The sequence below is a fragment of the Balearica regulorum genome, chromosome 1 (genome assembly GCF_011004875.1).
Source record: "Balearica regulorum gibbericeps isolate bBalReg1 chromosome 1, bBalReg1.pri, whole genome shotgun sequence".
In the NCBI taxonomy this organism is placed as follows: domain Eukaryota; kingdom Metazoa; phylum Chordata; class Aves; order Gruiformes; family Gruidae; genus Balearica; species Balearica regulorum.
The window spans coordinates 216318240-216345468 of NC_046184.1; the positions used below are offsets into that span (position 1 = coordinate 216318240).

The 27229-nt window shown below is 48.0% G+C and overlaps 2 protein-coding genes across 8 annotated transcripts in view; both read right to left on the reverse strand.

Annotated features, from left to right (window-relative positions):
• Window positions 1-452: 452 nt before the first annotated feature.
• On the reverse strand, window positions 453-12509 carry KLHL35 (kelch like family member 35). The gene is made up of 7 exons (XM_010313716.2): window positions 12085-12509; window positions 9322-10212; window positions 7206-7390; window positions 6515-6633; window positions 5836-6024; window positions 4965-5153; window positions 453-4159 (listed from the first exon to the last, which is right to left on the reverse strand). Exons 2-7 carry the CDS (start codon window positions 10209-10211, stop codon window positions 3971-3973), a joined length of 1761 nt encoding a protein of 586 aa, XP_010312018.1. The 5' UTR covers window position 10212; window positions 12085-12509; the 3' UTR covers window positions 453-3970.
• Window positions 12510-19573: 7064 nt separating this feature from the next.
• The window catches only part of GDPD5 (glycerophosphodiester phosphodiesterase domain containing 5), a 171041-nt gene continuing 163385 nt past the window's right edge, over window positions 19574-27229 (reverse strand). For 4 of the 7 annotated variants that reach the window (XM_075742602.1, XM_075742604.1, XM_075742608.1 and 1 more), the window contains 3 exons: window positions 25147-25161; window positions 21357-21469; window positions 19574-19991 (listed from right to left, as the gene is read on the reverse strand). In XM_075742602.1, the coding sequence (XP_075598717.1) occupies window positions 19876-19991; window positions 21357-21469; window positions 25147-25161 (244 nt within the window). In that variant the 3' untranslated portion in view covers window positions 19574-19875. The remainder of the gene's footprint in view (window positions 19992-21356; window positions 21470-25146; window positions 25162-27229) is intronic. The other 3 variants (XM_075742605.1, XM_075742607.1, XM_075742606.1) reach the window with 1 other exon arrangement.

A 27229-nucleotide genomic window follows, 5' to 3' on the forward strand; every position in this document is an offset into this window, starting at 1 on the left:
CCACTCTAGCCACCAAATCCCTCTCTGGACCCTTGTCCACAGGACCCTTCTCTAGCTCTGGGTGGCATTTGTTTCTTGCCTAGTTGCATCATGTCATTCACCTTCATGAAAAAGATTTTTTTACTAGGTAGCAAAGGCTACCAAGCGGTTCGCCTTGCTTTCCTCAGCAGCCCTGTCCTCCAGGTTATTTATAATTCTCCTACTTTGAGTGTTATGGACAAACGTTACCAGTCCCTGAAGAACTTGCTGTCTACACCATCCATGTGATTTGTTTACAAAAAGCTTTTTCTTCCCTCTGGCTCCTGGCCAAAGTGCAAACACACCCAAAATAACGTAACTGCTGAGAGAGGCAGCATGAAAACCAAAAGGATGGGGGGAGGAAGGGATGGTTTAGGTACTACTTGGAAGTGATTGACAGACACTGTTTGGGGGGGGGGGGGGGGGGGGGAGAGAGAAAAAAAACCGAGTCATTTATTTTGTTTTTAAAAGCTTAAATGCATAAAACTGAAACTACTGCACATGCTTTGCAGATGATCACTACTTTCTTCTACATCTTTTGCTATACAGAGCTCCCACAGCAAGTCTGTGCATTACTGCAAACACAGCAAGGAGGTGCTTTATATGTGGTCCGAGAAAAGTCTTCTCAGAAACTGAAGCAGATTGTAGTGGCAGTTTCATGCTTTGTGTTCTTCTGCTGCACCAAGGAAGAGCAAGAATCAGCCAAGACAAATAATTTTTCTTTTTTTCCTAGAAATACTCTTTCCTCCATTCCAAAATACGAGTAAAAGTTTCCCCATCCTTCAGCTGAGTTTGAATGATCCAAGCACCTTCTCCACACTGACTGGGCCATGACTCCATCTAATAGTTAAAAATACCATTCCCTGCAGACAAAAGAGCAATACCTTGAACTTCCTCCTTGCTTAGACTGAGAATTCAGGTATTCCAGACAAAGGCTAGGACACTGAAGGATGGCACTCCCAAAGCTCCTCTGATGCTCCATCAACAATATATTTTTGGAATGCCATGAAGCAATATGCACAAATTAAATTCCTGCAGCAAAAGCACTTAGGAGTCAAGGTAGATATTTATTTCTAAATAAAACCAAGTTAAATTCCTTCCCTAACCCTCCCCTGCATGCCCACAGCCTTTACAAAATACAAACACATTTCAGTGGTACAACGAATATCAGGACTAAGAACAAGGGAAATGTTTTCGTATCTATGCCACAACTTCCACCACCATGTTACACCTATTGCAACACATCACACATGTCAAAAGCACACGGGAAAGCTGACAAGAATGCCTTCTACCCTTTTGAGTGTGCTTACCTCTACAGGAATAAGGTGTGAAGTATGGCAAGAGGCTTCCAGGAGGCATTAGGAAAATCTGGAAAGAGAAGTTTTAAGTGCAACTGCAAAACTCTTTCTTTTTCCTATCAAGGCTATTTCTATGTCCAAATATATTATTATGTTATTTTCAAGACCAAGAGCACGAAGACCTGCCAGCAGGCAAGCAGGATACATCTGTGTTCACAGCCCTATACTATATATCTTAGGCAAGGCAGAAATTTGACATGAGGACCGTGCTTTTACAAGACCCGATTCCTTGTGACGTTCACCATCCTCAGCTGAGCAGACTTTGTTCAACACGTGCCCTTGCAAGCTTTGGGTGCACTTATTCTCTTGAAACACCAGCAGTGTTTTCCAAAGTGCAGAGCAAGAGGAAGGACATGCTAATGGGACAGTCTGTGGAGAATTAAGAACCTCCTTGGCCATATGAATCATGGGACGAGGTGGAGCTGCTGGGTCCCAAGCCACACACTTTGAAGGGTGCCCATACCAAAGCGGTGAATCGCTTAATGCACAGGGGAACAGTAAGAGAGGTGGACTGTGATTTGTGGTCCTCAGGAAATCAGACTATAAGAGGATAAAGGTCTCTCTGACCCAGAAGGCTATCACAGCATGGGTTGACATGTTCACACTTTCTTTTGTGCCAATTTAACTAACTGAAGGAAAGGTGCCAGTTTCTCCTGAAATCTCCATTCTCATTAAAGACCCAACTATGGATGCAATTTGATTGCAAATAAAATTGCCTTTTACTAGCATGAATTTCCTTTTTCTCTCCTCATGGGAATAACCTATACCAGCACTGAATCTCCTTTATATTGCTTAAAGGACACATTGTGCTGCTCATGATCTGACAAAAGGGCTAACCCACATGCATGAGCCATGAGGAGAATTTGAGGTTGAGAATGTCCAAATAGTGCACCTTAACAAACAAGATGGCTGTGATATGAGACTTTCCAGACATGACTACAAGGAGCGTAAGGTACTTTTCATGCAATGAAACACCTTGCTCGTCACTTGGGCAATGCAAGAGCACACATTTCCTAATGAGAAGAGGAAATCGTATCCCACCCCACCCCCAGGTTACAGCCAATTTTGGTTCTTCAGCAGGGAAGAAGGGTTCTTCTTCTTGCCATGTTTTACATGCAAATCTGATATCATCATGAAGAAGAGGTGAACTTCTCAGAGTTGATAGAAAACAGAAGTACTAAAGAGGACCATATAAAACCCAGCGATATGGGGGGAAACAGGCAAAACCAGGAGGTTTAAGATGATTAAAAGGCCCTGAAAAGGGGCCAGTGGACATCACTGTTTCCTCTACTTCAGAAAGAGGTCATCACTGGGGTGAGGAAAGGAAGATGCAGAGAAAACAGCAGCCAGCCAGCAGCCTGCTGTAGAGGGGTGCACCCTGCAATGTACAAGCACTGGGAGTTTTTAAGAGATCCCACTCTACATTTGGCAGCAACTAAGTCCCTAATCAAACAACAAGAACATTTACTTGGACCCATCAGAAATTACCAGTTCCAGTCATGGACTAAAGACACTGACATCAAAAGCTATGGCTATTCTACCAAACTGAATGTGCTCAGAATCGTTTCTAGACCTGAGAGCAAGTGGCTTGGAGCAAGGCAGTCTGCGTCATTGAATGCTTGCACTCGAAATGAGCTGCACATTCAGGCTCCCAGGGACTCTGTATCAAATCTGTTAAATATTGAGTTTATTTTAATACTTGCTCGCATACTCCAGAGCCAAAATGAGCCAGATGTGATTCTGTGGCTACCATACTTCAGGTCTTCATGCTTAATTCCTACACATTAATATTCCCCTACCACTGCTTTCCAAAGAAGGAACTCTTGGCTACATTAATCATTGTCACAGTATTCACAAAGACACAGTGAGACAGCAGTCCAACCACAGAACATGTGTGAAAAGAGACGGCACTCTGTACTTTAGGGAAATAGACTCTCATACAGCATGTGCAGAATGGAGTCAGAGCTTGGACTATTTAAGCAGGCTTTTGGGGATTTACTTGAGAAATTTTCTTGGGATATCAGCTTTGAAGTCTCAATCTCAGCTCTGCACTGTAACGGGACTAGTTCATGGACATTCATGGCCATTTAGGTCACCGGCGTGGTTTGATACAGGGTTCTACAGAGCAAAATACACAAATACCTGATAGCTTTAGCTAAAGAATTGGATCCCGTGACTGCAATTGTTACTGCAATAGTCTTGGGCATCAGAAAGGAGCAAATACGTGTCCTTGCTCCTGTTGCCAACATAACAGAAAACTAATCTACAGACAGAAAAACCTAAGTAAAGGTCGACTTCAGTAGTTCCAGGGGCTGCAGGGATACTTGAATCTTACTGTGGCAAGGTCTGAGATGCAGCTTCACACAGCCCAGCACCCTTTCATCCTCTGACCTAGATCAGGATCAAAGCCGCTGGCATCATGAGGCCAGGAAAAACAAAACAGAGGCTGCTCAGGCGCTGGCTGGAGCACATCGTCTTCAGTAGCTTGTATTGCCCTACCCTGCACAAAAATGAGACGTCTGTCCACATGCTGGGTGGTCACTGTCTCAAGAGGAAGCCCTGGGTGGGAGGTGGATGCAGTTGGCGCCCCGTGGTCATCTGTTCATGCGTTGCAGGATGGTCACGCAGCCGTGATAACTGGTACAGCGCTGCAGCGGCGGCTGCTGCTCGACGCTCCCCGTTACCGGGTCAAAAGTGAACGCTTTGTCCGTGCCTTCCCCATTCTCGTCTCGGCCACCCAGGATGTAAATCTTCCCTCCACACACTGTCAGGCCACAGCTCTCCTGGAAAGCAGAAGGAAAGCCCAAGAGCTGAGGAGCAAGCCTCTAGCTTTAGGCAATGGGTCTGAGCAGGGGGGGTGAGTCATTGCAACGGGCTCAACTCTCACCTGCCCAGCAGAAGGGAGAAAAAGTAGGTAAGATAAGTGATGTCTGGTTCTTGGGGTGCTGCAATCTTACTATTTCAGTAAAAGTTTAGGCACTTGAAATGCTTCAAGCCAATGATGGGAGCGTTGCTGTTTCTGGCAGTCCCTCAAGCACAGCACAAGCTCACTAAGAGCCCAGAGCCAGCCAGCACCTCCCTCTGAAAGCCACTTACACGGGCATTTTAATTCAGATCGGGATGAGATGTGTCCCGTCATTCGTCTTCACTGTGCCACAGCTCACATTGCAGCAAGGCTTTGGAGTGCAAAACTGTGATGACACTAAACCAAGTTACACAGCCACCACTGGTCCATGGTTCAATCCACAGACCAGACTAGAGCCAGTATAACCCTGAAACACATAGCGTGGAGAACAGGTCCTCAACACTAATGGTTTCACCCTACAGATCCACTCCTCTGGCATTAATAACTAGTGTAGACCCAGCCTCAGCAAGAAAACTTGGGTTTGCTGTAGGAGAGACATCCTCCAAGTAGTATGGACACTGATGGCGAGTACATATTGACTTGCTCTGCAGAGGTCACGTTCACATGCTCAGAGCCAACCCACAATGTATTTTCCTTGCCTTCAAACTCAGCAAAGCACAGATGGCTGCTATTCTAGAGAGAGAGGGAAGGTTCCGAGCTTCTTTCCTAAACCTCTTCCTTACCAGCGGCCCAGGGAGGGTGGCCACTTCTCGCCAGCTGTCTTTCCTTGGATCATAGCTGAAGATTTTACTGAGGAGTCCACCTACAACGTAAATTATGTTGTCCAAGCAGACGGCACTGATGCACCTCTGGTAAAAAGGAGTGGGAGACAAGAGCGTCCACTTGTTGTCCTCTGGATCGTAACACTGGACCTGGGAGGAGAAACACAGCTATGGGAACAAGAATTTACCACATCTCCCTGCTTGGATGAAGCTGCTATTCACTAGAAATAAAAGTGCATGGGGACAGAAACATGGATGGGAGCTTTCAACACCCAGAGACCAAAGCAGTGAGCAAAGGGGTGAGGGGTTCTAGCATTCCCTCTTGCATTCAAGTCTCCCAGACAAACTACAAGCCTCCAGAGTGGCTGTCCTTGACCCAGACAGCGCATGGTTAAGTGTTCAGACATGGAGCTGACAATGACTGATGGCTCTTCCTGTGGTACAGGAGACCAGAAGCATCACATCTGGCTTGCAGAGGTCTCCTCCAGGCTGCTACTACTGTTGCTACTTGTCTGAAGTGAATGCCCACAGTGTCAGAGGTTTATTCCTGTGGTGCCTCAGGGCTCACCAGGCTTCAGAACAGAGCAGGCTTTACTAAAAACCATGTCTAATATACTGTCTACTCCTGATACCTTCCCTCTCTGGTCTCTTGGCTCATTGGCTTCCATTTAAATGTATGACTTGTCATCTTATTATAAGGGAGCCTTCATTAGTCTTCAAAAAAAAAAAAAAAAGGCATTCTTGTAGCTTAAGGACAACCCCATTTCCCTCCATGTTCCCTGGAAAACCTTCTTTTTTAAGTCTCTGTCCATTCTTGATGCCCCAGCAATACCTTGTCGGTGTTAGCGGTGTCATCCACAGCACCGCCCAGCACGTAGAGCTTGTTCAGACAGGAGACCACAGCCGCCGAGCTCACAGCTTGAGGCAGCGGGGCCAAGGTTGACCAGCTGTTGGAGAAGGTGTCATAGCACTCCACGCTGGAGAGGCGGTAAAAACCATCAAAGCCTCCCACAGCGTAGATCTGCCACAAAAGGAGCAAAGCAAGGCAATTAGAAACTCCTGGACTCAGTAATGGGCTACACTGTCATGGTGTACGTGAGGGGAGGCTAGGACTTTGCCAGAAGAACAGACACTAAGCCACGGTAAAGCCTTGGGCTTGGATTAGATGACCTTTAAATGTCCCTCGCAACCCAAACCATTCTATGATCCTGTGCAACACCCCACACTGTATAGCTTTCACCCAAACACAACACAGCTATCTGCAGAAGTCTTGCACCATCCCACGGCAGATCTTATTGCTACAAATTATTTGTGACTACTTCAGGTGACAACACACACCCAACTGAAACCAATGATGTCTTGGTTATGTCCTAGTTGTTCTCCCATCAATTCCATCTCTAAATGACCCAGAAGACAAACACTGACTAACAGTTTCTCATTGTACAGGGCAGCAGGAGAAGAAGAGGACAGTGCTCCACATGGCTTCTTCCAAAATTCAGGCCATTGCCTACCTTGCCCTGAAGTGTTGCCATTTTGTGCCTCCATCGACCCTTCTGCAGACAAGCAACCTTGATCCAGACGTTCAGCTGGGAGCTCAGCACCCAAACATCGTTACTGCTGATGTGTCCTCCTGAAAGACAGAGTGATGGAGGGCTGGTGCAATCCCAAGGACAGTCCCATCACCTCACTACACCACAATATTGCACAGTTCCTCCATGCAATGGAACAATTTAGGCCAGAATACAGTTATTGGGTTATGGCCATGTAAACTCGGCTTCCCAAGGGAGATACTGTCTGGACTTCAAGGCACTTGTTACACTGGTCTATCCCTTATATAGAACTCATCTGATAGGCATTATATTTTAAGTGAGGGACAGGTAGGAGACACTGATGTTTTAGGAAAACCTGTCTGACAGCACACACCAAAACCAGCTTATTCCATAGCTGAACACTTTTGACAGACGCCCAACAGGAGAGAAAGGGTTTTTTTGATACTGCCATCCTCCCCCTCAAAAGTGAAATTGTTCCTTGGGACAGCAAAATCCAAACCACATAAGGAAAAACGTCACCAAGTGACTTTGCTCCAAATCTGGGATGCATGTGAATGAGTCCTAGTGAATAGACCTAAGGAGTGGCTGTCCAAGCAGAGGTCATGCTGTTCTTTGCAACCAGGAAAGGACTACCTGGTCCAGAGCATCTCACCTGATATGTACACATCATTCTTCAGTGTGCAGGCAGCAAACTCTGACTTGGTGTAGCCAGGCACGCTGGAAAGGGCTGTCCACTGCCTGCTCTTCGGGTGGTAGAGGTCTGTGAAGGGCAGCTTCAGAAGGCCTTTCTTATCACAGCCTCCAATGACGATTATGACTTCTGCCAGCTCCATGAACCTAGACCATGAAAGGCATGGGTAAGTCCCCAGGCCAGGTAACTCCTTTCCACCATCCCTCCCATCCTATGTAGGATTGGCAGCACAGCCAATAGATAGAGCAGGGTCCTCTCCTTTCCCTTTTGTCTGCACATTCAAATCAAAGGCACCTCTCAGCTTGGGTGGGAAGGGGTCCAAACTGCATAGGGAAAGAAAATGGGAATGACCTTTAAAAGTCCTTCGTGAGATTGCCTCCTACCACTCACCCTCCCCCTTCCAGCACAATCAAGACTAATCTTCAAGGCACAGCCATGAGCGTGGAAAGCTGTTCCTGGCAGCCCGCCTGCGGCAAGCTCTCTGCCTGGAGAGAGACGTGTTTCCAGGAAATCTCACTCTCTCCAGCCCTAATAGCAGCGAGCAGACGAGACAGACAGCAGGGGAAGGAAAATCCTGCCAACTAGTAGGTGGCAAGAGAGGAACGGCTCTGTGGGAGGGGAGAGGACAGAGGAGGGTGAAAGAGGATTTGAAAGACTCAGTCCAATCCCTCTGCCATGGCTTGTGCAGGCTGAGACAATTCACTTAAGACCAAAGCTGTAAAAGGAAGGAGGTAAAATGTGAATGCTGGGGAGTGGGATTTATCCCCAGTGAATTTTAGCTGTTCGCATCCTTGAGGAGGTCACTGTGGACGCTGTAGTGGAGCAGTTCTATATGTAATAGCCTGTTGTGGTACTCAGCACAGAGATGATGTGTCAAACCATCTCTTCCACCTAACAGAAACATGCCCTAAAATGCCAGGCAGGGACTTCTGAGATGCACTGGGGCAACCTCTGTCCTTCTGCCCAGGATGGATGCTCCGCTGAGCAGCAAAAAATATGCTCTCCTGCTCTTCAGCCCAACGAGTACAGAAGAACCTGGTCCTGCAGCCCCGTGGTCACGAGTGTCCTCTGGAAAAGGACGGGAAGCCTTGCAAACCAACTCAGTTTGATATGGCAACCCACCCTAGAGCAGGGGCATCCATCAGCACTCTGACCAAGCACACCCTAAGGGACCTGCAGCACCATGAAGAAACAGCAAAGACTTAAAACATGGCTGGTCAAATCCAAACTTCAAAAAGGTGCAGATTTACACAGACACACCCCCATAGAAATCACTTTTTCTTTGTCTCCTTCACTTTACACTTGCAGCTGCCTGGGCCAGCATCTTTATCTTCTTGCTGTTCATCAACAAATCAATGGAAAGACAAAATAATAATAATAATTTGGGTATGTCCAGGCAGCCACCTGGACAGTAATTGCTTTTTTTCCCTGGACATTAATTCCTGTCCCTGCAGCAATGCCTTTGAGTAGGCACCACGCTGATGGCCAGGAGGACAGACTGGCCCAAGCCTTCCTGCCAACAGACAGCCTGGAGAAGGTGAGAGAGAGACCCAGAGAGGTGAAATGAGAGCAGAGCAGTGGCAGAGCTGAGAATGGAAAACAGGTCTCAATCCAGTGCTCTACCCCTTGGTGAAAGCAGATAGAAATAAAGAGCTACAAACACCCGTTCTTGCTCTTAGTCTGGACAGATATCTGGATAGCATCATTGTGCAACCAGAGTAGTGTGACTAGAGCACTTCTTGCCAGAAAAAAGTGTAACATGCATTAGTACAAACTTCACAGGAATCCTTTAAGCCAGGCAGTCACCTCCAATGCCTCAATTATGGAAACAGGGATGCCAAAAGTGAAGCAATCAGAGGAAAATTTAAGGCCAGGTTGGATGAGGCTTTGGGCAACCTGGTCTAGTGGAGGGTGTCCCTGCCCATGGCAGGGGGTTGGAACTAGATGGGCTTTGAGGTCCCTTCCAACCCAAACCATTCTATGAAAAGAAAGGAAAAAAAAAAAACCCCAAAAATTTCCCTCAAACAAAGATCCATGAACTTAGGCCATGTAGGTCTAGGGAAACATTGCAGTTTACCTTCTGGGCCTCGATCGCAAAGAGCTGACCTCGTTCCCGAGGATGTAGTACTTGCGGGCCTCATGCAGTAGAGGAATGCACTCCTTTGAGTCCTGGATGAGTTCATCCATTTCCACCTTCTCCAGGAAGTAGGTGGGGTCGAGCAAGGGCAGACGCACATGCTCAAGGAGGTCCTTCAAGGCTCCCTTCCTGGCAGGTATGTCATGCCGTACCCAGCGCATGACGGCTTCAAAGACCACTTCCTCCTTGGGGACCACCAGCTGCTCATCGGACAGATACTCAACCAGCTCCTTCACACCCATCTCCAGGAACTCTTCATGACACGACACCTCCACAAAACACTCCAGCATGAACCTCTTGCTCTTTTCTGTCAGGGATGCGATGGAGAATGAATCAGCAAACTTCATGATACCCAAACAATTGCATGGGTGAAGCTGGCCTTCAAGGAAGGTGACACAAGCATCTCTGAGTTTGGAGATCTGCAGCAAATCAGACAGTTCCAAGATGCCTTCAACATTGTCCTCCTGAATGATAATGTTCCCCCCATACATGTAGTCAAGAAGGAGAGACATGGTGGAAGCAGAAATCTTCTGGATATTAATGATATTCTGGTGGCCTTCCTTGAGATCGCCACCAAACATGGCCCGGAAATACGTGCTGTTGGCTGACAAAGTGGCACGGTGACATGGGAATTCTTGTCCATCAATTAATAGCACCACGTCTGTGAAGATGCCGCTCTGGCGGTAGGAGTTTAGTGTCTGGAGGATTTGCTCAGCATGGCAGGACCCACTGCAGAGCTTCATGTGCAGTTTTTCTTTGCTTGGGTCCCGTGTCACATTTTCCAGGCTGCTTGTCCTGAAACTTGATTCTTCTTTCATCATTCGATGCATCCTGATTGGGAAGTGGTGAAGGAGACAAGAGAACAGCACACTATTAAAATATCTTGACTGCAATGTCCAACACCATCGTGATTTTGCATCTTTCTCAGTGCCACAAGGCAGCACAGATTCCAGTCACAATACAGTCAGACTCTGCCCCTTCATCCGCACACGTGGTTCCTCCTCAGTAACCAACATTTCCTCCAAACCACAGCACAGTGATGGGCACTAAGGTATTTCCAACCCAACCCCATCTCAATAGACAAATTTCTGCTTTTAGGAGACGTTTCTTCTAAGGCAGTTGCCTTGCCCAACCTACGCTGTACTAACACCTTGACACCATTTCTTTTTTTTTCTGACATCTCACAGCTCTTATGAACTGCTTTCCTCATCCTGCCAAAGGCAAGCACTCCACAGTACAGCCCAGCTGGGAGCAATGCAGCTTTTTGACTTTTTCTATCCACTACGTTTCCCCAGATCTTGGATTCCAGGGAAAAAAAAGCAGATGTAAGGATGTGAGATCAAGATTTGCCAAAGGCAGCTATCACAGGACCTGCCCAAAAGCAGGGTAGATGTCTACATCTGACATACCTTTCTGCTAGATTTGTTCTCCAGATGATTTTAAATCTTTCCTAAAGGACTTCATAGTGATTGCACAGTGAACTTCTCTCATTCGAGCTCCAACAGTTCACACTGACAGCGTGAGCAGCAGGACCCATCCTGAGCACCCAGGTGCAAAGAGCTGCACATCCAAAAGGGTGATCCCTGCTCAAGTTGGGGAGAGGCAGCCAGATCACCTCTAAAGAGTAATCCCTGGGGAGAAGGGCCTCTGCCTGCAGAGGTGGGGTCTGAAAAGCAGAGGAGCATTTTGGCATTGAAACAGTGACAAGAATTGACTCTCCCTGACAACAGCGAGTGAATCAAAGACCCCAAACCCTCAACTATTGCCTCGACCATCCTAGACCCACTAACAGGTTGGCTCTGCCCCGTTTCCTCCACTCCTCCACAAAAGTCTTCCCTGATCCATCACCATTGCACAGACCCAGATGCTGGGGGGGGGGGAAGAGTGAGGAGGGGATTGAACCTGGGTCTCCTGGCGCTTGCCCGACTGCTCTCACCAGCTGAATGTTAAATAAAAGGGGCACAGCAATGCCACCACCACCCTGAGAAAGTGTCACCATATCCTTTGTGCCTCCAGAATCCCCCAGCAGAGGGGAAATCACCTCTGCCCGTGACACAGGGGAGCTGCAGAGACCTAAAGAGCAGTGAAGCAGCATGACAAGCCCTAACTAAATATCTAAGAAATCCCACGGGAGTGGGTGAAGGGTCTAAACACCCCGAATGCCGCTGACGGGTGCTCAGGGCTGTGTACAGGAGGGAACTGCTGTTAGTCGGTTCAAAGTGGTTCAGGGAAGTTACAACAAAGGCAGTTCTCTAGAGATGCCTTTGCAGAGAGCACTGCAGACTACACGTTTTGCCGACACACGCGGCTCCGGCCAAGAAAAAAACCCACATCTACATCCCCACTTCTCTCCATGATCCGCACAGGTTTCCAAACCATCAGAGTCACGCACAGCTCCGCTCAGCTCAGTGCTGGGAAGAAATAGCTCAGGCTGACCTCCTTACAAAGAGACACCCCCCATCCCTCCCCAATTAATCCAAATGCCCTTCCTCAGCTCACATCGCTCCTGTCTACCCATGAGACAAACGATGTCAACTCCAAAAAAAGAGTGGGCTTACCCCATTACCCTCACCCATGCACACACCTCTCTGGGTCACCCTCTCCATCCAAGTACCACACAGCAAATGCTGCATATTTTATTTTTTTTTAATTTTTTTTTTTTGCAAGCCTCCCCAGCTGCTAGTGCAAGAAGTCCAACATTACCTGGCCCACAGGTTGTGTTCTCCAGGTAGGACCTAGCGAAGACTCAACTTCCCTCTTGGAGAACTCCCATCCACGTTGGGGCTCTGCGCAGAGACAGGTCCCCTCTGCAAAGCACACTCAGCTCTTCACCGGCAAAGCTTGGGGAAGCACAAAAGCATCCCCTTTATCCTCACTGCCGGAGAGGTGGGGGAGAAATCTGCTTTTGTTTCTCCTGAATGACATGCCAGAGAGCTACAGGGCATTAGCCATGCAGCTGTCAATAACAGCCAGCCAGGGAGGAGCCAGGACCCAGGGAAAACCCATCGCAGCTCAGGGAAAATATATCACACCAGGGCAGCTTAGGAGGACTGAGCCATCTGGAGAGCAAATTGAGGTCCAGGTGGAACGATTCATTTGATAGAGACTCCGTCTCACTGGAAACCACAGTAAAGCCGATAAATAAAATACGGCTCTGTGAGCAAAAAGACGCCTGGAGCAGGAACGGATTGGGTCAGGGAGGAGCTGCAGTCCCCCTCATTAACGTGTGATAATTAGGTAATTAGGTCCATGAGGATGATGAGGACAGAAGGGGAGGTTTGCCCCGTGTGGCTTTCTGCACCCTTCCCTCTAACTCGATCCCAGTTGTTGGCTGAATTTTTAAATGCTCATAGCGGGGATCAAAGCAGCCCTGGGGAACCTCCACAAAGTAACCCTTGTGCTGAAGATTGTCAAACCCCCTAATGTGATGCAGCCCGCCTTCCCTCCCTTACCCAGCATTGCTGTGAACAACTTATATTATTTCACACTAGACAGAAGAGAAATATTAATAAACAGCCCCTGCATGTTGTCATCTTAGTGAAATTGCCTTTCTGTGGGGCACCACTGCCACGTTTGCTGGCTGACTCCTTTCTGCTCCTCTCCCATCGCTGGGATGCAGGGCACAAGCTGGCATCCTGCTTGCTCCCAACATTTGCATATGAATCACTGGCAACCTGGAAGGGACTGTGGTTTCCCAGCCCTTGCAGTGGTCTGGGAGGGTTGGGGAATTTGCTTTTAGGACCTTCCACCCTAATAGACTTGGCACTGCCAGGCTGTACCAACCAGGGTTGCAACCTGCACACGGATGGAGCTAGAGATGTCTGGGAGTGGGTCATCAGGACAAACAGCAGCACAGCACTGATCCTGTCCCGTGGGGCACAGCAGAAAGGTCTCCAGAGTGTTGGAAACTTTAGCAAGATTGCAAAGCTGTCATCTCCTTGCAGCCCTAGAGCATGGGGCTACCAACCTGTTCAAAACCAAACGTCAGCTTCAAGCAGTGTGTGCAGCCCCAGGGGTGGAGGGCAGCTACTAAGAGTTATGAACACAATGAAAAGGCTTTGCAGGGTGCAGCTGTCTCCATGCTCATGCCAAGTCACCTATCAAGCAGATTTCTACAGCCAGACTGCACTGCACTTGGCCCTGCATCTCCTCGTGTGATGCCAGTGTGCTCCAAAGCAGCTGTCACTCTGCAAAGGCTGTGCTACAACCCACGCTTGTGGCCTTTTTGCCTGAAACTGAGGGTACTAAATACCTCAGAGAGCTGCAAGAGGATGTGGAGGTGTTCAAAAGGGGCATCTGCGAGGCAGGACGCCTTGCGCAAGAACAGGAGCTCAACGTCTCCTTTGTTCCCTGTGTTCTGGGTCTTCTCCCTGGGTAGATACAGATACCAGAAGCAGTAATTAGAGTCCAAATGTACTGTAAATCTCTTCTACACATTAAAAATACTCAATGTCTGGCACATGGAAACCATTAGGCACAAAGCCACAAGCACTGAAAAGATGCAGAAGGGAAATACAAGTATATAGGACCAGGAACTCCAGGCATCTGCTGGGGAAAGCTCTCTGAATGCAGGACCAAAGCTTCCTGAAGGAGCAGCAGAGTATGCATGTCAGGAGAAGAAAGGAATAGGAGAGAGGGGATGCAGCTAAGCTAAAGAGTAAACAAGGAAAAAAAAAAAAACCCAAAACACAAAAGACAAGAGGAAAGGTAGAAGAGAGTTTTGAATAAATCAGGTAACAGAGCCATGGTGAGACATCTTGAGGGAGATGATCACTAGGACTTGGTCATGCTGTAGTCTGTACCTCCCCACCACATGCCCAAGAGAAGGAAAAGCATCCTATCCAGGACAGCTATCTATGCACTCCTGGCAGCACCATCCATGGCTCCACTTTGCCGTGGATAAAGTCAGGACACCCTCTTTTCACCCTCAGCCACTTAGCAGAAGTGAAGGGCAGTCACCAGCCTCTGAGAGAAGAGAGAGAAGCAGGAGATCCAGGTAGACGAGTAAGGGCAGAGAAGTAACTAGGACAGAAACAGGGTCCAGAAGGAAGAGAGGGAGAAAACTAAGAGGCTTAAGAGGGGGAAAAAACCAACTTGGTTTCCTATTTCACGTATGGTTAATACTCACACTGAGCTTGAAACCTGGTCAGGAGCTTCAGCCAAGAAGAGGTTGCTTGCACCAAGAGTGCAGAAGAACCACCAGCCTTCAGCCTCATGCTGCTGCTGCTCGCATTACAGCTAGAATTTTCACGCTGAGTTTGAACTTTGAAAGCTCCTAGCCACTGCATCGTATCAAGGCTTTAGCAGAGATACGAGTGATTCTTCTTATGGCAAGAAACTGTGTATGCCTAGAGCATGGTCACATCAGCATCACCTCCCAGACCCCAGGACTACAACACTACTGGCAAATTTAAAGGGCTGGAAAGGTTCCCAAATACCATGAGAATTATCCCAGCTGTACTACTAAGCTCTCATACATAAGGACAGTTTTGGACAGGAAGAAAAAGAGTTAAACAGCACAATGTGGGCTGACCCAAGCCACTTGGGCTTAGAGCCAGCAACCAATCCTCAGCTCTTTTATTTGAATAACAGAAACAGCCTACATGACTCTCATTTCTATCCTTTCAACTTTTCAATATCTTTCCCTAGGGCACAGCAACACTAGCCCCCAGTTCAGGATTATTCAATACTGCAGATATCAGGAGCTCTACCCCTTTCCCTAAGGCAATTTTATATTTAACACTCAAATGGTATTCCCAGAGCCAGTCAAATTCATGACACGGTACTGACTACCCATCACCAACCAGTGAGATAGTGTTGTATTTACTTTAATCCCTTTCAACTATCAGTTAAATGCAGCCATTCAGAAGCTGGAGAAAACAGCTGCTTAACAAAAAAACAATCCCATGCTGACCCAGACAAGATCCCCTTCTCACCCAAAGCACCCTGTGTCTGCAGCTGGGAGCAGATCCTGAGGTAAAGAATAAATAAATAAATAAATTAAAAAAAAAAAAAAAACCCACAAAAACCAACCAACCAAACCACCCCCCAACAACAAAGCAAGCACCAAGCAAGCCTTTCCCTTAATATACACGTTTAGCAAAGAACTGCTCAGGGACTTCCCAAGCTGGATCTCGCATCCGGACTCCTATGTTTAATAAGTGCTAATGGATGTATGAGCCATTTATTCCTCTTTGAACTTACTTATGGTTTTTGGCCTTCACAGCACCCTGGGGCAATGACTTGCATAACGTGTGTGAACAATAAATTGCTTCCCGTTTGTTTGGTTTAAAACTGCTGCTTGATTGGTTCTATGGGTGCATCATTGTCCCCATGTGGCCACAAACACTGAAAAATTATTCCGCAGTTACTGTTCAAGACTCAGGTCTGCAGTCAGCTCCTGTCCACATAACAGCTTTTCAGCTACTGTCTTATAAAACCTGGATAGGAGAGAACCATAGAATCATGGAACAGTGTGGGTTGGAAGGGACCTTTCAAAGGTCAGATTGCTCCCCAGCAATCTGTTGATGCACAAAGCACAAGTACAAGTTGGGGCATAGATGATAGAAGATGGTATGAAGGAGACACCTTGCTCAAGCAGACACTGGGCTTGGAGCAAGCATTGCCCCACCACACCTTTGCTGAGATATCAAGATACAAAGTACGTAAAGTTTGTTTTGCATCAGCCAGTCATGATGACACCAGACTGAGACATCAATACTCACCCAGCCCCAGAGAATGGGAAATTTTCACCTGAGCAACCTTGGTGTGAGCAGCTTAGCCCCAAACACTGCTAGCTGCAGAAGGGGTGGGTGGAGTTGGGGTTCATGGAATCATTGAATGGTTTGGGTTGGAAGTGACCTCAAAGCCCATCCAGTCCCAACCCCTGCCATGGGCAGGGACACCCTCCACTAGCCCAGGTTGCCCAAAGCCCCATCCAACCTGGCCTTCAACACTGCCAGGGAGCCAGGGGCAGCCACAGCTTCTCGGGGCAACCTGTGCCAGGGCCTCAGCACCCTCACAGGGAAGGATTTCTGCCTCCCATCTCATCTCCATCTCCCCTCCTGCAGCTTCAGGCCATTCCCCTTGGCCTGTCCCTCCCTGCCCTTGTCACCAGCCCCTCTCCAGCTTTCCTGGAGCCCCTGCAGGGACTGGAAGGGGCTCTAAGGTCTCCCCGCAGCCTTCTCTTCTCCAGGCTGAACCAGCCCAACTCTCTCAGCCTGTCTCCAGAGCAGAGGTGCTCCAGCCCTCCCATCATCTCCGTGGCCTCCTCTGGACTCGCTCCAACAGCTCCATGTCCTTCTTGTGCTGGGGACCCCCGAGCTGGATGCAGTACTTCAGGTGGGGTCTCACCAGAGCGGAGCAGAGGGGCAGAATCCCCTCCCTTGACCTGCTGGTCACGCTGCTGGACACGCAGCCCAGGACACAGTTGGCTTTCTGGACTGCCAGCGCACATTGCTGGCTCGTGTCCAGTTTTTCATCCACCAGTACCCCCAAGTCCTTCCCAGCAGGGCTGCTCTCAATCCCTTCATCACCCAGCCTGTATTGGTACAGGGAGTTGCCCCAACCCACGTGCAGGACATTGCACTTGGTCTTGTTGAACCTCATGAGGTTCAACACAGGCCCACTTCTCAAGATTGTCCAGGTCCCTCTGGATTGCATCCAGTCCCTCTGGCATGTTGACCACACAACACAACTTGGTGCATCTTCTCTTGATGACAACACAACTGTACCAATCTCAAGGACAGATCTCCAAACCTCCCTCTGGTCAGATCTTTAGCTTCCTCATGAAGCACAAAAAAAGCAGAGACACAGGGAGAAGATCAAGGCATCACCATTTTGCAAGTGATTCCAGAACACAAAACAATGTCACAGACTGGCAGGGGAATACTGACAGTTTATTTCACAGAGCATTGCAGAGTTTATTTTGGTCTAGCTCTATTTTCATCAAAAAAGTATCATCCTTTCAAAAAAAAAAGTAGCAAATATTCAGGACGATAATGGTAACAGTCAGTGCATTACGCATAAAGTTTGGGTCTCATCATAAAAAAAAAAGAAAGAAAAAAGTGAATTATGAAAACAACTCTTTGTTGGATTGCTTCAAACACTTCCAAGCTTTTAAGCACTTGACCTTTCAATAAAGTCATCTCCAAGGATAGAAACGGAACATGCAGGTGATTATCAACAGATGCTGAGATTTAACAACATCTCTCACTTGGCAATGACAATCCACCGGGAATGTTTCAATACAGCACCACATTAAAAGGAGAAGCAACTTTGTTCTCAAAAGCCTTCAAATCCACCAAAATCTTGCAGTTCTGCAGAAAAAACACACTGTGTATCACAGACTTAAGAGAGTACCATACAAAAGGAATAGCATTTGGGGAAGGTAAGAGGGAGCATGGACCAGGGTCTTATTCCACTTACATTCATAAAAACCCAGGGCAGATGCGAAGGAATTAAATTCTTGTTTTGCACTGCTTAGGAGGTGCTTGTTAAAGCATCACAAGTCATATTTTCATTATCAATAGGGGTATTGGGGTATTTTTCTCTGACATAGATAAGTTGGCCACTTTTGCCCCCAATTCTTACACATTAAACCCAAGACTTTGGGGGTTTCAGAATGCTACTGGAGTACAGCTTAAAGATACAGCAGTTCAGTGCTGCCAAAACAAGAACAAACTGCTCGAGGCTGTTTTTATTGTGGCTTATTTCTGGACCTTTCCGAGCCTGCTTTGGGTGTCAAATGTGATACACATCTGCATCCCCCACACCGCCTTCTCCTCTGCAAGGTGACTTCTCCACTCATGGGCTCTACAACCCAGCTTGGCCAGCACCTGAAGACTCAGCCTCAGCTCTCATTCCTTCCAAACAACTTTGATAGTCCCATCGCTTTCAACACGGCTCACACCGAGCTTCAAAGGAAGCTCAGACTCAATGGGATTTCTCACGTTGCACGTTGTGTCGACCAAGATCCAGCAAGGAAGGGAACAACCCAACACCAGAAGGCCACGGGGACTGAGCCAAGACCCATTCAGAGCTCCGGCAGCCTTCCGGCTGGCTTCAGCTGCCTTGGGAACCGGCTCCGTGTGAACAGCAAAGTGACCCAAAAACAGGCTCCTCTTCACAAGGCCTTGAAGGTCAAGAGCAGAGCTGAGAGTTTCAGGGAGGAGATAAAACTCACTGTGATCTACTTTGTTTCTGAGCTTTTTTTTTTTTTTTTTTTAAACCTCTGGTCTCTGATTTTGGTTTAAAGCCTTTTGCATTGGAAACACACTGATGAGAGGCTCTAGCCTTCACGAGCCCGTCAGCATCTGCTGCAAGACCGTCACTCCTTTGGAGGACGCGAACATGCAGCTTTAAAGATCCTGCTTTTAAAGCAAGGAGGAAAGGTCTCCTTGCAGGAATAAATTATACTCCAGGGCTGCTTCACCTTCCAAACTATTTACAACTCCCTCACCCATGGGCATCTCCTTGGCCCAGAGAAGGGGAAGCTCACACTGCACCACCACCTCCTTTTCCTACGCAGGTGCAAGGACAGGGAAGCAAGGAGCGACTGCAAATGCCACTTGGAGTGGCAGGCACTTTAAGCCAGATCTGAGCAGTGATGGTGCCCATGGCATTGCTTTTTGCAAGCCATCTGGGCTCCCAACAGAGCCCAACTCAGGGAGAAGATAGAAAAAAAGGGGAGGGAAAAGAATAAAAAAGGAAAGCATTGCTGCCAGCAGAGGCCAATCTACAGCCAACGGTCTGGATTTGCCTTCAAGACTGCAGCAGGACATTTCAAGAAGGCCATTCCCCTGCAATCATCCAGACTTTGGGGAAGGAGGATGGGACAGGGAGAAGGTGCCCAAGTGACTGAGCCAGTGCAACCCCTTCCCTGGCTCTGAACTTCAGGAGGGAAAAGCAGTGTTACCTCCTCTCCTAGGAAAGCTTCTCTCCACCAAACAGCCTCCTGTTGCTTTAGAGCTAAAACTTCATTGCCCAGGAAAGGGAAGGGCGGGGGGGGGGGCAAACAAACGAACAAAAAAGAGAACATAAAAACAACACTTCACGAGAACATCACAACGTTCAGCTACACAGTCGCTGCACCAAGGGAAGGAGTGGAGCAGGGCAAGGGGGAGAAAGGGGAGACACGTCCTACGTGTTTTTCCCAGAACCCCCCAAAGGGACTCAGGCTGTCATGTCAAGATTCAAATAACTTCAGCCATAAGGTCGAGGATTTAATGAACAGGGTATTTCCACTCATGCCCTGGAAAAATTACACTCAAAAAAAGAGACAAAAAAATTCAGATTTTCTACATATTTACAAAAACAAGCCCCTCAACCTCACAACCAGGGAGGTGGAGCAGCTAGTGATGGGGTATGGGAAGGGGTCTCTGCCCAACCAGCAGTTCCGCAAAGGTTCCCATCCCACAGCAAGCAGGAGAGCATGGCTCTCGCTGCCGGAGCAAACGTGGGGGATGCCACGTGCCAGGGTTGGACCGGAGCCCCTCAGTTCATCCGCAGCTTGGTGTCCCGGTGATCTGTGGGGGTGACCATCTCGTTGGCGTAGCCATTCTCGGAGCAGAGAGACAGCTCGTCCGTGGTCTCCACGCCGTTGTTGATCTCTGGGGAGGGTAGAGAAAGCAGGGACATCGTCACAGGGGTGCAAGTCCCAGGAGCCCCTCCATGGATGGGGAAACTGAGACACTGAGCAGCCATGCGATTCCAGCATGTGGGATCCATCTGATCCTACAGGGATTTCACCCCGGGTTTAACAACACTGCACCCACTTAAAACCAGTTCTGAACAGGATCTGCCTCCAAATAGCAGCTCACCGCTAAATTTCAGACCTTGACAATCCTACCACCAGAAGCAAAACTGGACCCCCCCCATACGCATGATGCTACGTCACAGGCTGAATTAGTCACCTGTGGGAAAAGGGTGCCAAATATCTGAATTTAACTCTACCAAAATGGCCATTCTGGAAAAAGGACAGACTCCTATAGTCATTGGTTTCACTGGGAAAAATGTGCAACCAGCAATGTTTTAATTGTAAACACCCACCCTAAGCAAGAACATTTGTTTCAGAGACACAAAACTTTAATATGTATCCCCTACCTCTAAGGATGTTTTATGTCTGGGACATTTTATGTATAGAACACATTGGGGAGGCTTAATTCTGCTGTGACCAACTGCTTTTCCTCTCTGGGTTCCCTGGATTTACACCTGATTTTCACCATCTCTGGAGGTCAGAATCAGGCCTGCATTTCACACAATGAGCTCTTTGAAGCAAGAGTTGTCGTTTTGCTGTGTATGTGCCCAGTACAATAAACCCTGATCCCTGCTGGAGGGCTCTAGCCCCTAAATACAAAGAAAGAAATCTAATAGCAAAGCTCTAGGGATCATATTCACATTCCTTTAAATGCGACTTTTCCAGCTTCATGCACTAACTTTAATCTTCTAAAGCTAAATGCTTCCCTCTTTGTACGCATTTCTGCGATCTTAGAGGTGGGGTGAGATGGACACATTGCCAACATGTTCCAACATAAATAAATGCTGGGAAGAGCACAAGGATATTGGGAACCCGTCACCCTGTAAGCGCCACTGAATTCTAGGTCTTTCTACCCCAAACTCATCGCCACTGTTTGTGGTGGCCTATGCCATTATTTTAACGGGTTTTATAGCTTTTGACACGCTGTTGACAATGGAGAGCAGAGATGACGTGGGACAGTATGAGAGCTGCATGGCATAACTTGGGAAGTTAAATGCATGATTTCTGAGCAAATCAGTGCTCAAACCTGCACCAGTTTGGGATGGATGAGCCATGACCATATCCCACAAGTGGTTCAGTGCAGCAGGGTCAGTCCAGTCACCCTGTCCCACCAGCACATGACGATACCTGTATCAAGGCCATCTCCTCCGTCAGCAAGGAGCAGGGTGACAGCTGAGGGATGGAGCAAAGGGCTCTGACTGACCAGCCCCATCCATACCTGAGAAGATCAGCTTCTCCTTCATGATCTTGACATCCCGGCTGGACCGGCGGACAGCAGCACTGAGCATGATCTGCTCTGGGTTGTAGGTCCTGATGCTTCCTAGGCGCCACCTGCAAGATAAGAGCAGGATATCAGGGGCTGGTCTCCCCAACCACGGGAGCAACCTCAATGCAAGTGGCCACCAACAATGTGTAGAGCAACAAGTCCCAGAAACCCTCATTCCTTTGCTCCCTTGCACCTACACGACTCTGCATGGTAGGAGGATGTTCAGAGATGAGCATGTTATCTCATAGGGGTACAGACATACAAGCAGGTCATCTTTAACCACCTTGAGCATTCTAATTCCACTAATTTCACCAAGGACTGAAGATGCCCCAAACCCCTCTCTATCACATCAGCTATTCAGCTGCCCAAAGGAGGTAGGGCTATTTTGACTCTTAGGGTTGGAAAGAGGGAACAGAACAAGAGACCAAGCCAAGTAAAGAAACCATAACCTTTTCCTTACTGAGTGACACGCTCACACTTAGGGGAGAAGAGAGCTCAAAGACCAACATGAGCTGCTCTGCAGGAAAGTACAAGCAGTTCCCAATGCAGGTAGCTGTCACACACAGCACCCTTAAATGTAACTTCTCCCAGTGAACTTCCCTCCCCAAATGCCAGATCTTTACTTAGATGTTTCTACACAAACCTTCCACTTTTTAAGCCTTGTTCACCAAAAGTTTCCACCACATGAACAATATGAGACTGATGGGAACTTGGCTCAACTTTTATTCTTGTTACTGAACGCATGTAAAGAAAATTACTGATGTTAGAAATAAGCAATGGCAGCAAGTTCAAGGGGGATTTTGCTTTTAAAGCTGGTTTTCAGCCTGAGAGCACCCCTGTAGCAGACCCTCAGCTGCAGAGCTCCTGGCATTAGGAGTGAAAGGTGGGCTGCTGCTGCAAGAGGGGAGAACAGGGCTTGGTGGGCTCAGACAAAGCAGCCATACCCAAAATCCCATTGCAAAGAGATGCTGTTCAGGCCAGGCTTTAATAGTCCACACCCCACCAATTCTTCCTAAGTCCTGACCACAGAGGAAGGCTTTCAAGTAAATCCCATTCTCCCTGCCAGAGACGGGGATGCTATAAGGCTATTTGATGGAGGAACAGCAGGGATTTAGGGTGGCTTATGGGGTTTCTGATCTTCTGGCACCATCTAGTGGCTCACCCACACAAGAGAAGGTGATTTTTTTATTATTATTATTTGTTTTATAGGTGAAAACCACCTTCTCTTAAATTTCTAACTCTCTACCCAGCCCCAGGAGAAGAGGATTTGAGGAACCTCACACATCTCAAGCCTGGGTCCACAGCATCAGCCTGACAAAGCAATGTCCACAAAAGAGGTTCTGCAATTTTTCCAGGAAAATCTAGCTAGTGTTTATTTCGTAGGGTTTCCATCCCCTTCCCAAATCCCAGTGGGTGACACTGCACTATCAGGCTTCGATCAGGGTACAGATGAAGGCAGATGCTCTGCTACAGAGAAAAGAAGGGGTGGGATGGCAACACGACACAACTCACAGACCCACTGACAGAAGCAACACAGAGGAACCACAAGGAGGCAAAGACATTAAAGTATTAGGAAAAAAAAAAATATTTTTCTTCTGTCATTATCATCTAAGCTGAGCCACCCTGACCTGGGAGGTGACCATTTTTACCCTTAGTGTCCCTTGCAGGCAGATCCCACTAAGGTCAATGTGGTTGCAAGTGCATAGGATCTCACAGGATAGGACCCTCCCTTAAACTATAATCAGGACCAAAACATATTGCTACAACAAGTCTTTTCTTTGCCCGCATCATCAGGATTTTCAGCATCAGGCTGGGCTACTTGGCCAAAACGCATGATGATCTCTTGCCCATAGGTCCTAGACATCCCATGGATGGCATGGGCTGTTTTGAGGCACAGACAGCCCAGCCTCAAAGGGGTGCAGGGACCAAGGGCTTTTCTCCTCCTACTGAGAGGAGCAACCACTGCTCTCTGCTCCCCATCTCGCATGGTGGCTGCGGTCAGACCCAGGGTGGTTAAATATACACAAGGGGCCGATGACTCCTCTCACAGGGGTGCATTGCTCTGATTGAACAAGCTAGGAGAGGTTGACCCCATTTGTCAGGGGTACTTTGAAATACCCTCTTAGAAGAGCCACCAGTACATTTAATCGCAATGCAACTCCAACACCATACAAAATACTCTCTGCTGTGCTCAGTAGACTTTGGGTGTCCAGAAAGCTTGTTTAATAGAAAATAGCACCTCTCCTACCCCCTTGGACTCTGTTGTGATCGGCCACGTTTAGGACAGCAGTGTGCAAAAAGGCCAGACAGACAGCAGGTAGGTCTTGCTCTGGGAGGTTGGCATCAAAGTGGACCAGACGGACACAGGGTGGGAACAGACTAAAAAATACTGGGACAACAACACAGAGACAGCATACACCATGTTAGGGCCACAACGGGACCCTTTGGTTTGGAAGGGAGGACTAAATGGCAGGGAAAGGGAGAAGAGCAGGTCAGGGAGAAGATGGGGTTGATTGGTACTGAGGTGATAACATGGAGCAAGCAGAGCCAAGCCAGTTGCAATCACAGAGTCCCCATCCTGCGACCGCTCTTGCCTAAAGCTTGCCCAGCTCCTCCATGCCTGTCTTCTCCACATCCATGAGCCAGGAAGCAAGGGGTAGGCAAGAACGGGAAAACACCCAACCTCCCTGTACCCATAGAAGGGCTCAGCCCGGCCCCATAGCCAGGTCCTGTTTTGGGGAGATGCCGCGAGGATGTAATGCTGCAAGTCCAAGGTACCTCGTGGAGCAGGCAATATTTGCAGGTGGCCAACCCCAACCCCTGAGGTGGTAGGTGGACAGAGGGAGAGGGGGCAGATAAGCGCAGATAGGGAAGTAGCCAAGTCCTCAGAAATACAACCCCATGGCACACGGTGGAAGGAATGGAGAAGGTAACACGCAAAGAGTTTGGTCCGAGTACGGACACGGTGAAGGCTTTACTGCAGAAAAGCAACAGCGCTTCCCTCCAAGGGGACAAGAACAACTGGTGACAAAACAGCCAATACAAGGAGAAATCTGGGTTTCCAATTGATAACACTTCAAATCCAGCATCCCAGGCTCTTTTCCTTCCTGGGTGCAACGCTATTTATTTTCACACTGCATTTCCAGTTTCGCTGTGGTGTAACTGGGAAGAGACACCTGAAGGATCCCAAGGTCCGAGTGCAACAATTGATGAGCCAAACCTTCCCAGCTATTAGCCTTATTAATTCATTCCCAGGGCTAGAGAGGCACTACTTTATATAAATTGAACAGGTTACATTATTTTCTTTAGAAATGGCCAATTTAGAAGAGCTTGGTCACAAAAACCTCTGGTAAATGCAGGAAGGAAGGGGATATTTTACATGGCAGTATTTCCATGGAAAAATCATTACATCCACTGGGAATTTCCCAATTACTACATACTGCAGGACCTCAAAATAGGGCTGTTTTAAAAAGGCAGCGACTCAGATCATTGTAACAGAAGGTCAGATTGCCTTCAAAACATCCACCGGCTTCAGCATCAGGCTCCCGTGGCGCTCATGGCTATGGACTATGCAATGTTCAGACCCTTATGGTCCCCCTGCGAAGCCAGATGTTTGAAAGCATCATGAAAAACTGCGTACTGCCCTGTCCATCTGCAGTGAAGCCATAGCAGATAGGGAGAAAGAAAGAGAGAAAGGAAGGTTGAATGAAAAAGAGAAAGAGGAGGAAAGCACCAGAATTACCTGATCATGTGATAGCTGTGAGATGCCAGAATGCAGCAGAGAGAGAAAGAGGAGGAACATGCACAACAGTCAGAGCAGTAAGAAAATAAACAAGGCAAAGAGGCAAAAAAAAAGATCAGTTAGAAGTCATCACAGTTGGTATTTCCCCTCCGGAGAGGCTGCCACGATCCTGTCACCAAGGCTGAAGCAGAACAGCAGGAGCAATCCCTACCCGCAGCTACGGAGGAGAGACAAGCCATGCATAGGAGAGAGGACGAGCACATCGAAGCGGTGGCTCTGTTCCCACCCACCCCCTCATCCTTGCATGAAGGAAGCAGCTCTGTTTTGCCCCAAAAAGGACTTGGGGGAAAAAAAACCACAAACAAACAAACCAACCAAACAAAAAAACCCAACCATGACACTGACGGCCAAATGCCAAGCCCCGTTTCCCAGAGCTGAATCACATCAGCAGGTAGTAGTTGGGCAATTCTGCTGCAATTTGTTTTTACTATATCCTCAATGGTGCTACCAATGCTTTCATGTGGTGGAGAAACTGGAACGGCAGAGAAGTGGGTCTCTCCTGCACAAAGTTCTTGGAAGAGCAAGCCTTCTGCTCCAGAAAGTCCAACTTCTGGTGCTAGAGTTTCTCCTTCTTCCTTCTACTGACTTGGGGTTGAGTTGTCCCAAGAGAGAGATCCAGAAGACGACATATGACCCTGCTATGATGGGCCCCATGTGGCCAGACCTCTCCAAGCAACTGCCCTTCTATGTCAGGTCCAGAGGCTGGGCAGGTAGCTCAGGCTGATGGACCCTGGGGAAAGCTGGCGGCAGTTTCCAGCTCTTCTCACCTGTATCACACATTGAGGGTGGAAGAGAAATCCTGCAATAACGCTTTCCTTCCTTACCCTGCTTCCTCTTGTCCTACTCCATCAAACCTCTTCCAAACTGGAAGAGATTCAGTCTGTGTGGAGAAGAGTCCAGCTTTTGCAAAGTTTACGTAGCTGTGTCTTCTCCCTCTCTCCAAGCATGCATCATTTCACACTGCTCTGGGAGCTATAGTTCCTGTTCAGCAGGTCGAATCATTTTAATTTCTTCAGCTGTGGTCTCCTGGGTCTGATTCAGGAAAGACTTCTAAAACTAACTTTGGGAGATAATGCAAGAGACTGCAAATATCTCATCAGCTTGGCCTTCAAATTCTGCTCTTCAGAGAGGTCAGTCCCTGCCTCCAGACTCCTCCATGCATTTCAGTATCTGACAGAGAAATACACGGTCTAAAGAGCAGGGACATCTCTTATTAAACTCACTGATGAATCTGAGGGAATGGAGGAAGCTTCCAGACAACACACACACACGCTGCTCCTCTGGAGGAAAGGTTTAATTGGCCACAATTCAGATCACAAGACTTCTCAGAAAAATTTTAATCTCATCTTGGTCAGTGGTTTCATTGACTGTTGGGAAATCTAAACTGATAGGAGATTTTTGAATCTGCTGCTCACTCCATTATCCCATGCTGGAATTGGGGACCCGCTGGGCACAGGTCTACCAGTGTGGGACTGTGCAAGTCATTAATTTAGACACAATTATAAACAGATCCAACATGTGGCCTGAAGTCAAATCCATAGCGGGTGCTGGCAGGAGCAAGAACCTACTGTAACATGGTAAAAATACGTGGGTAATTATGCACCGAGGGGAAGGAAAGTGATTGCTGCAAGCAGATGATCTGGGACAACACGACAGCAAAATCACTAGCTCATGAGGCTGAAGCAAATTAAACTGCAGCTCCTAACACGAGGGCATTTTGGATATCAAGGGGGAAGGAAAGCGTAGGTCCCCTGATGTCTCTAGGACAGTCGTTTGTGCATGCCAAAGCAGATGAGATTATAGAGGCAGGGGATGAGGGGATGCAATTTCAGAATGACACATTTTCCCAGGAGAAGGCTGCTGCTTCTCGCTGGAGGGAGCGCACCTCTCGCTGAGCTCACTTTTTCCCAGAGAGAGGTATTACGCTGTCACCACTGACAGCTAAAATACCTCCTAGCAGGAAAAGGCACATCACCAGGAGGACACCGTGGTTTCCTCCAGTGTAATCAAGAGGAAGGCAGCT

Excerpts from the sequence above, each read along its gene's own strand:
- KLHL35 (XM_010313716.2), bottom strand. The coding sequence starts at position 10,211 with ATGCATCGAATGATGAAAGAAGAATCAAGTTTCAGGACAAGCAGCCTG. Across the intron at positions 7,391-9,321 it reads TTGCGATCGAGGCCCAGAAG|GTTCATGGAGCTGGCAGAAG; the intron begins GTAAACTGCAAT and ends TTCATGGTCTAG. Across the intron at positions 6,025-6,514 it reads TGGCAACACTTCAGGGCAAG|ATCTACGCTGTGGGAGGCTT; the intron begins GTAGGCAATGGC and ends CTTTTGTGGCAG.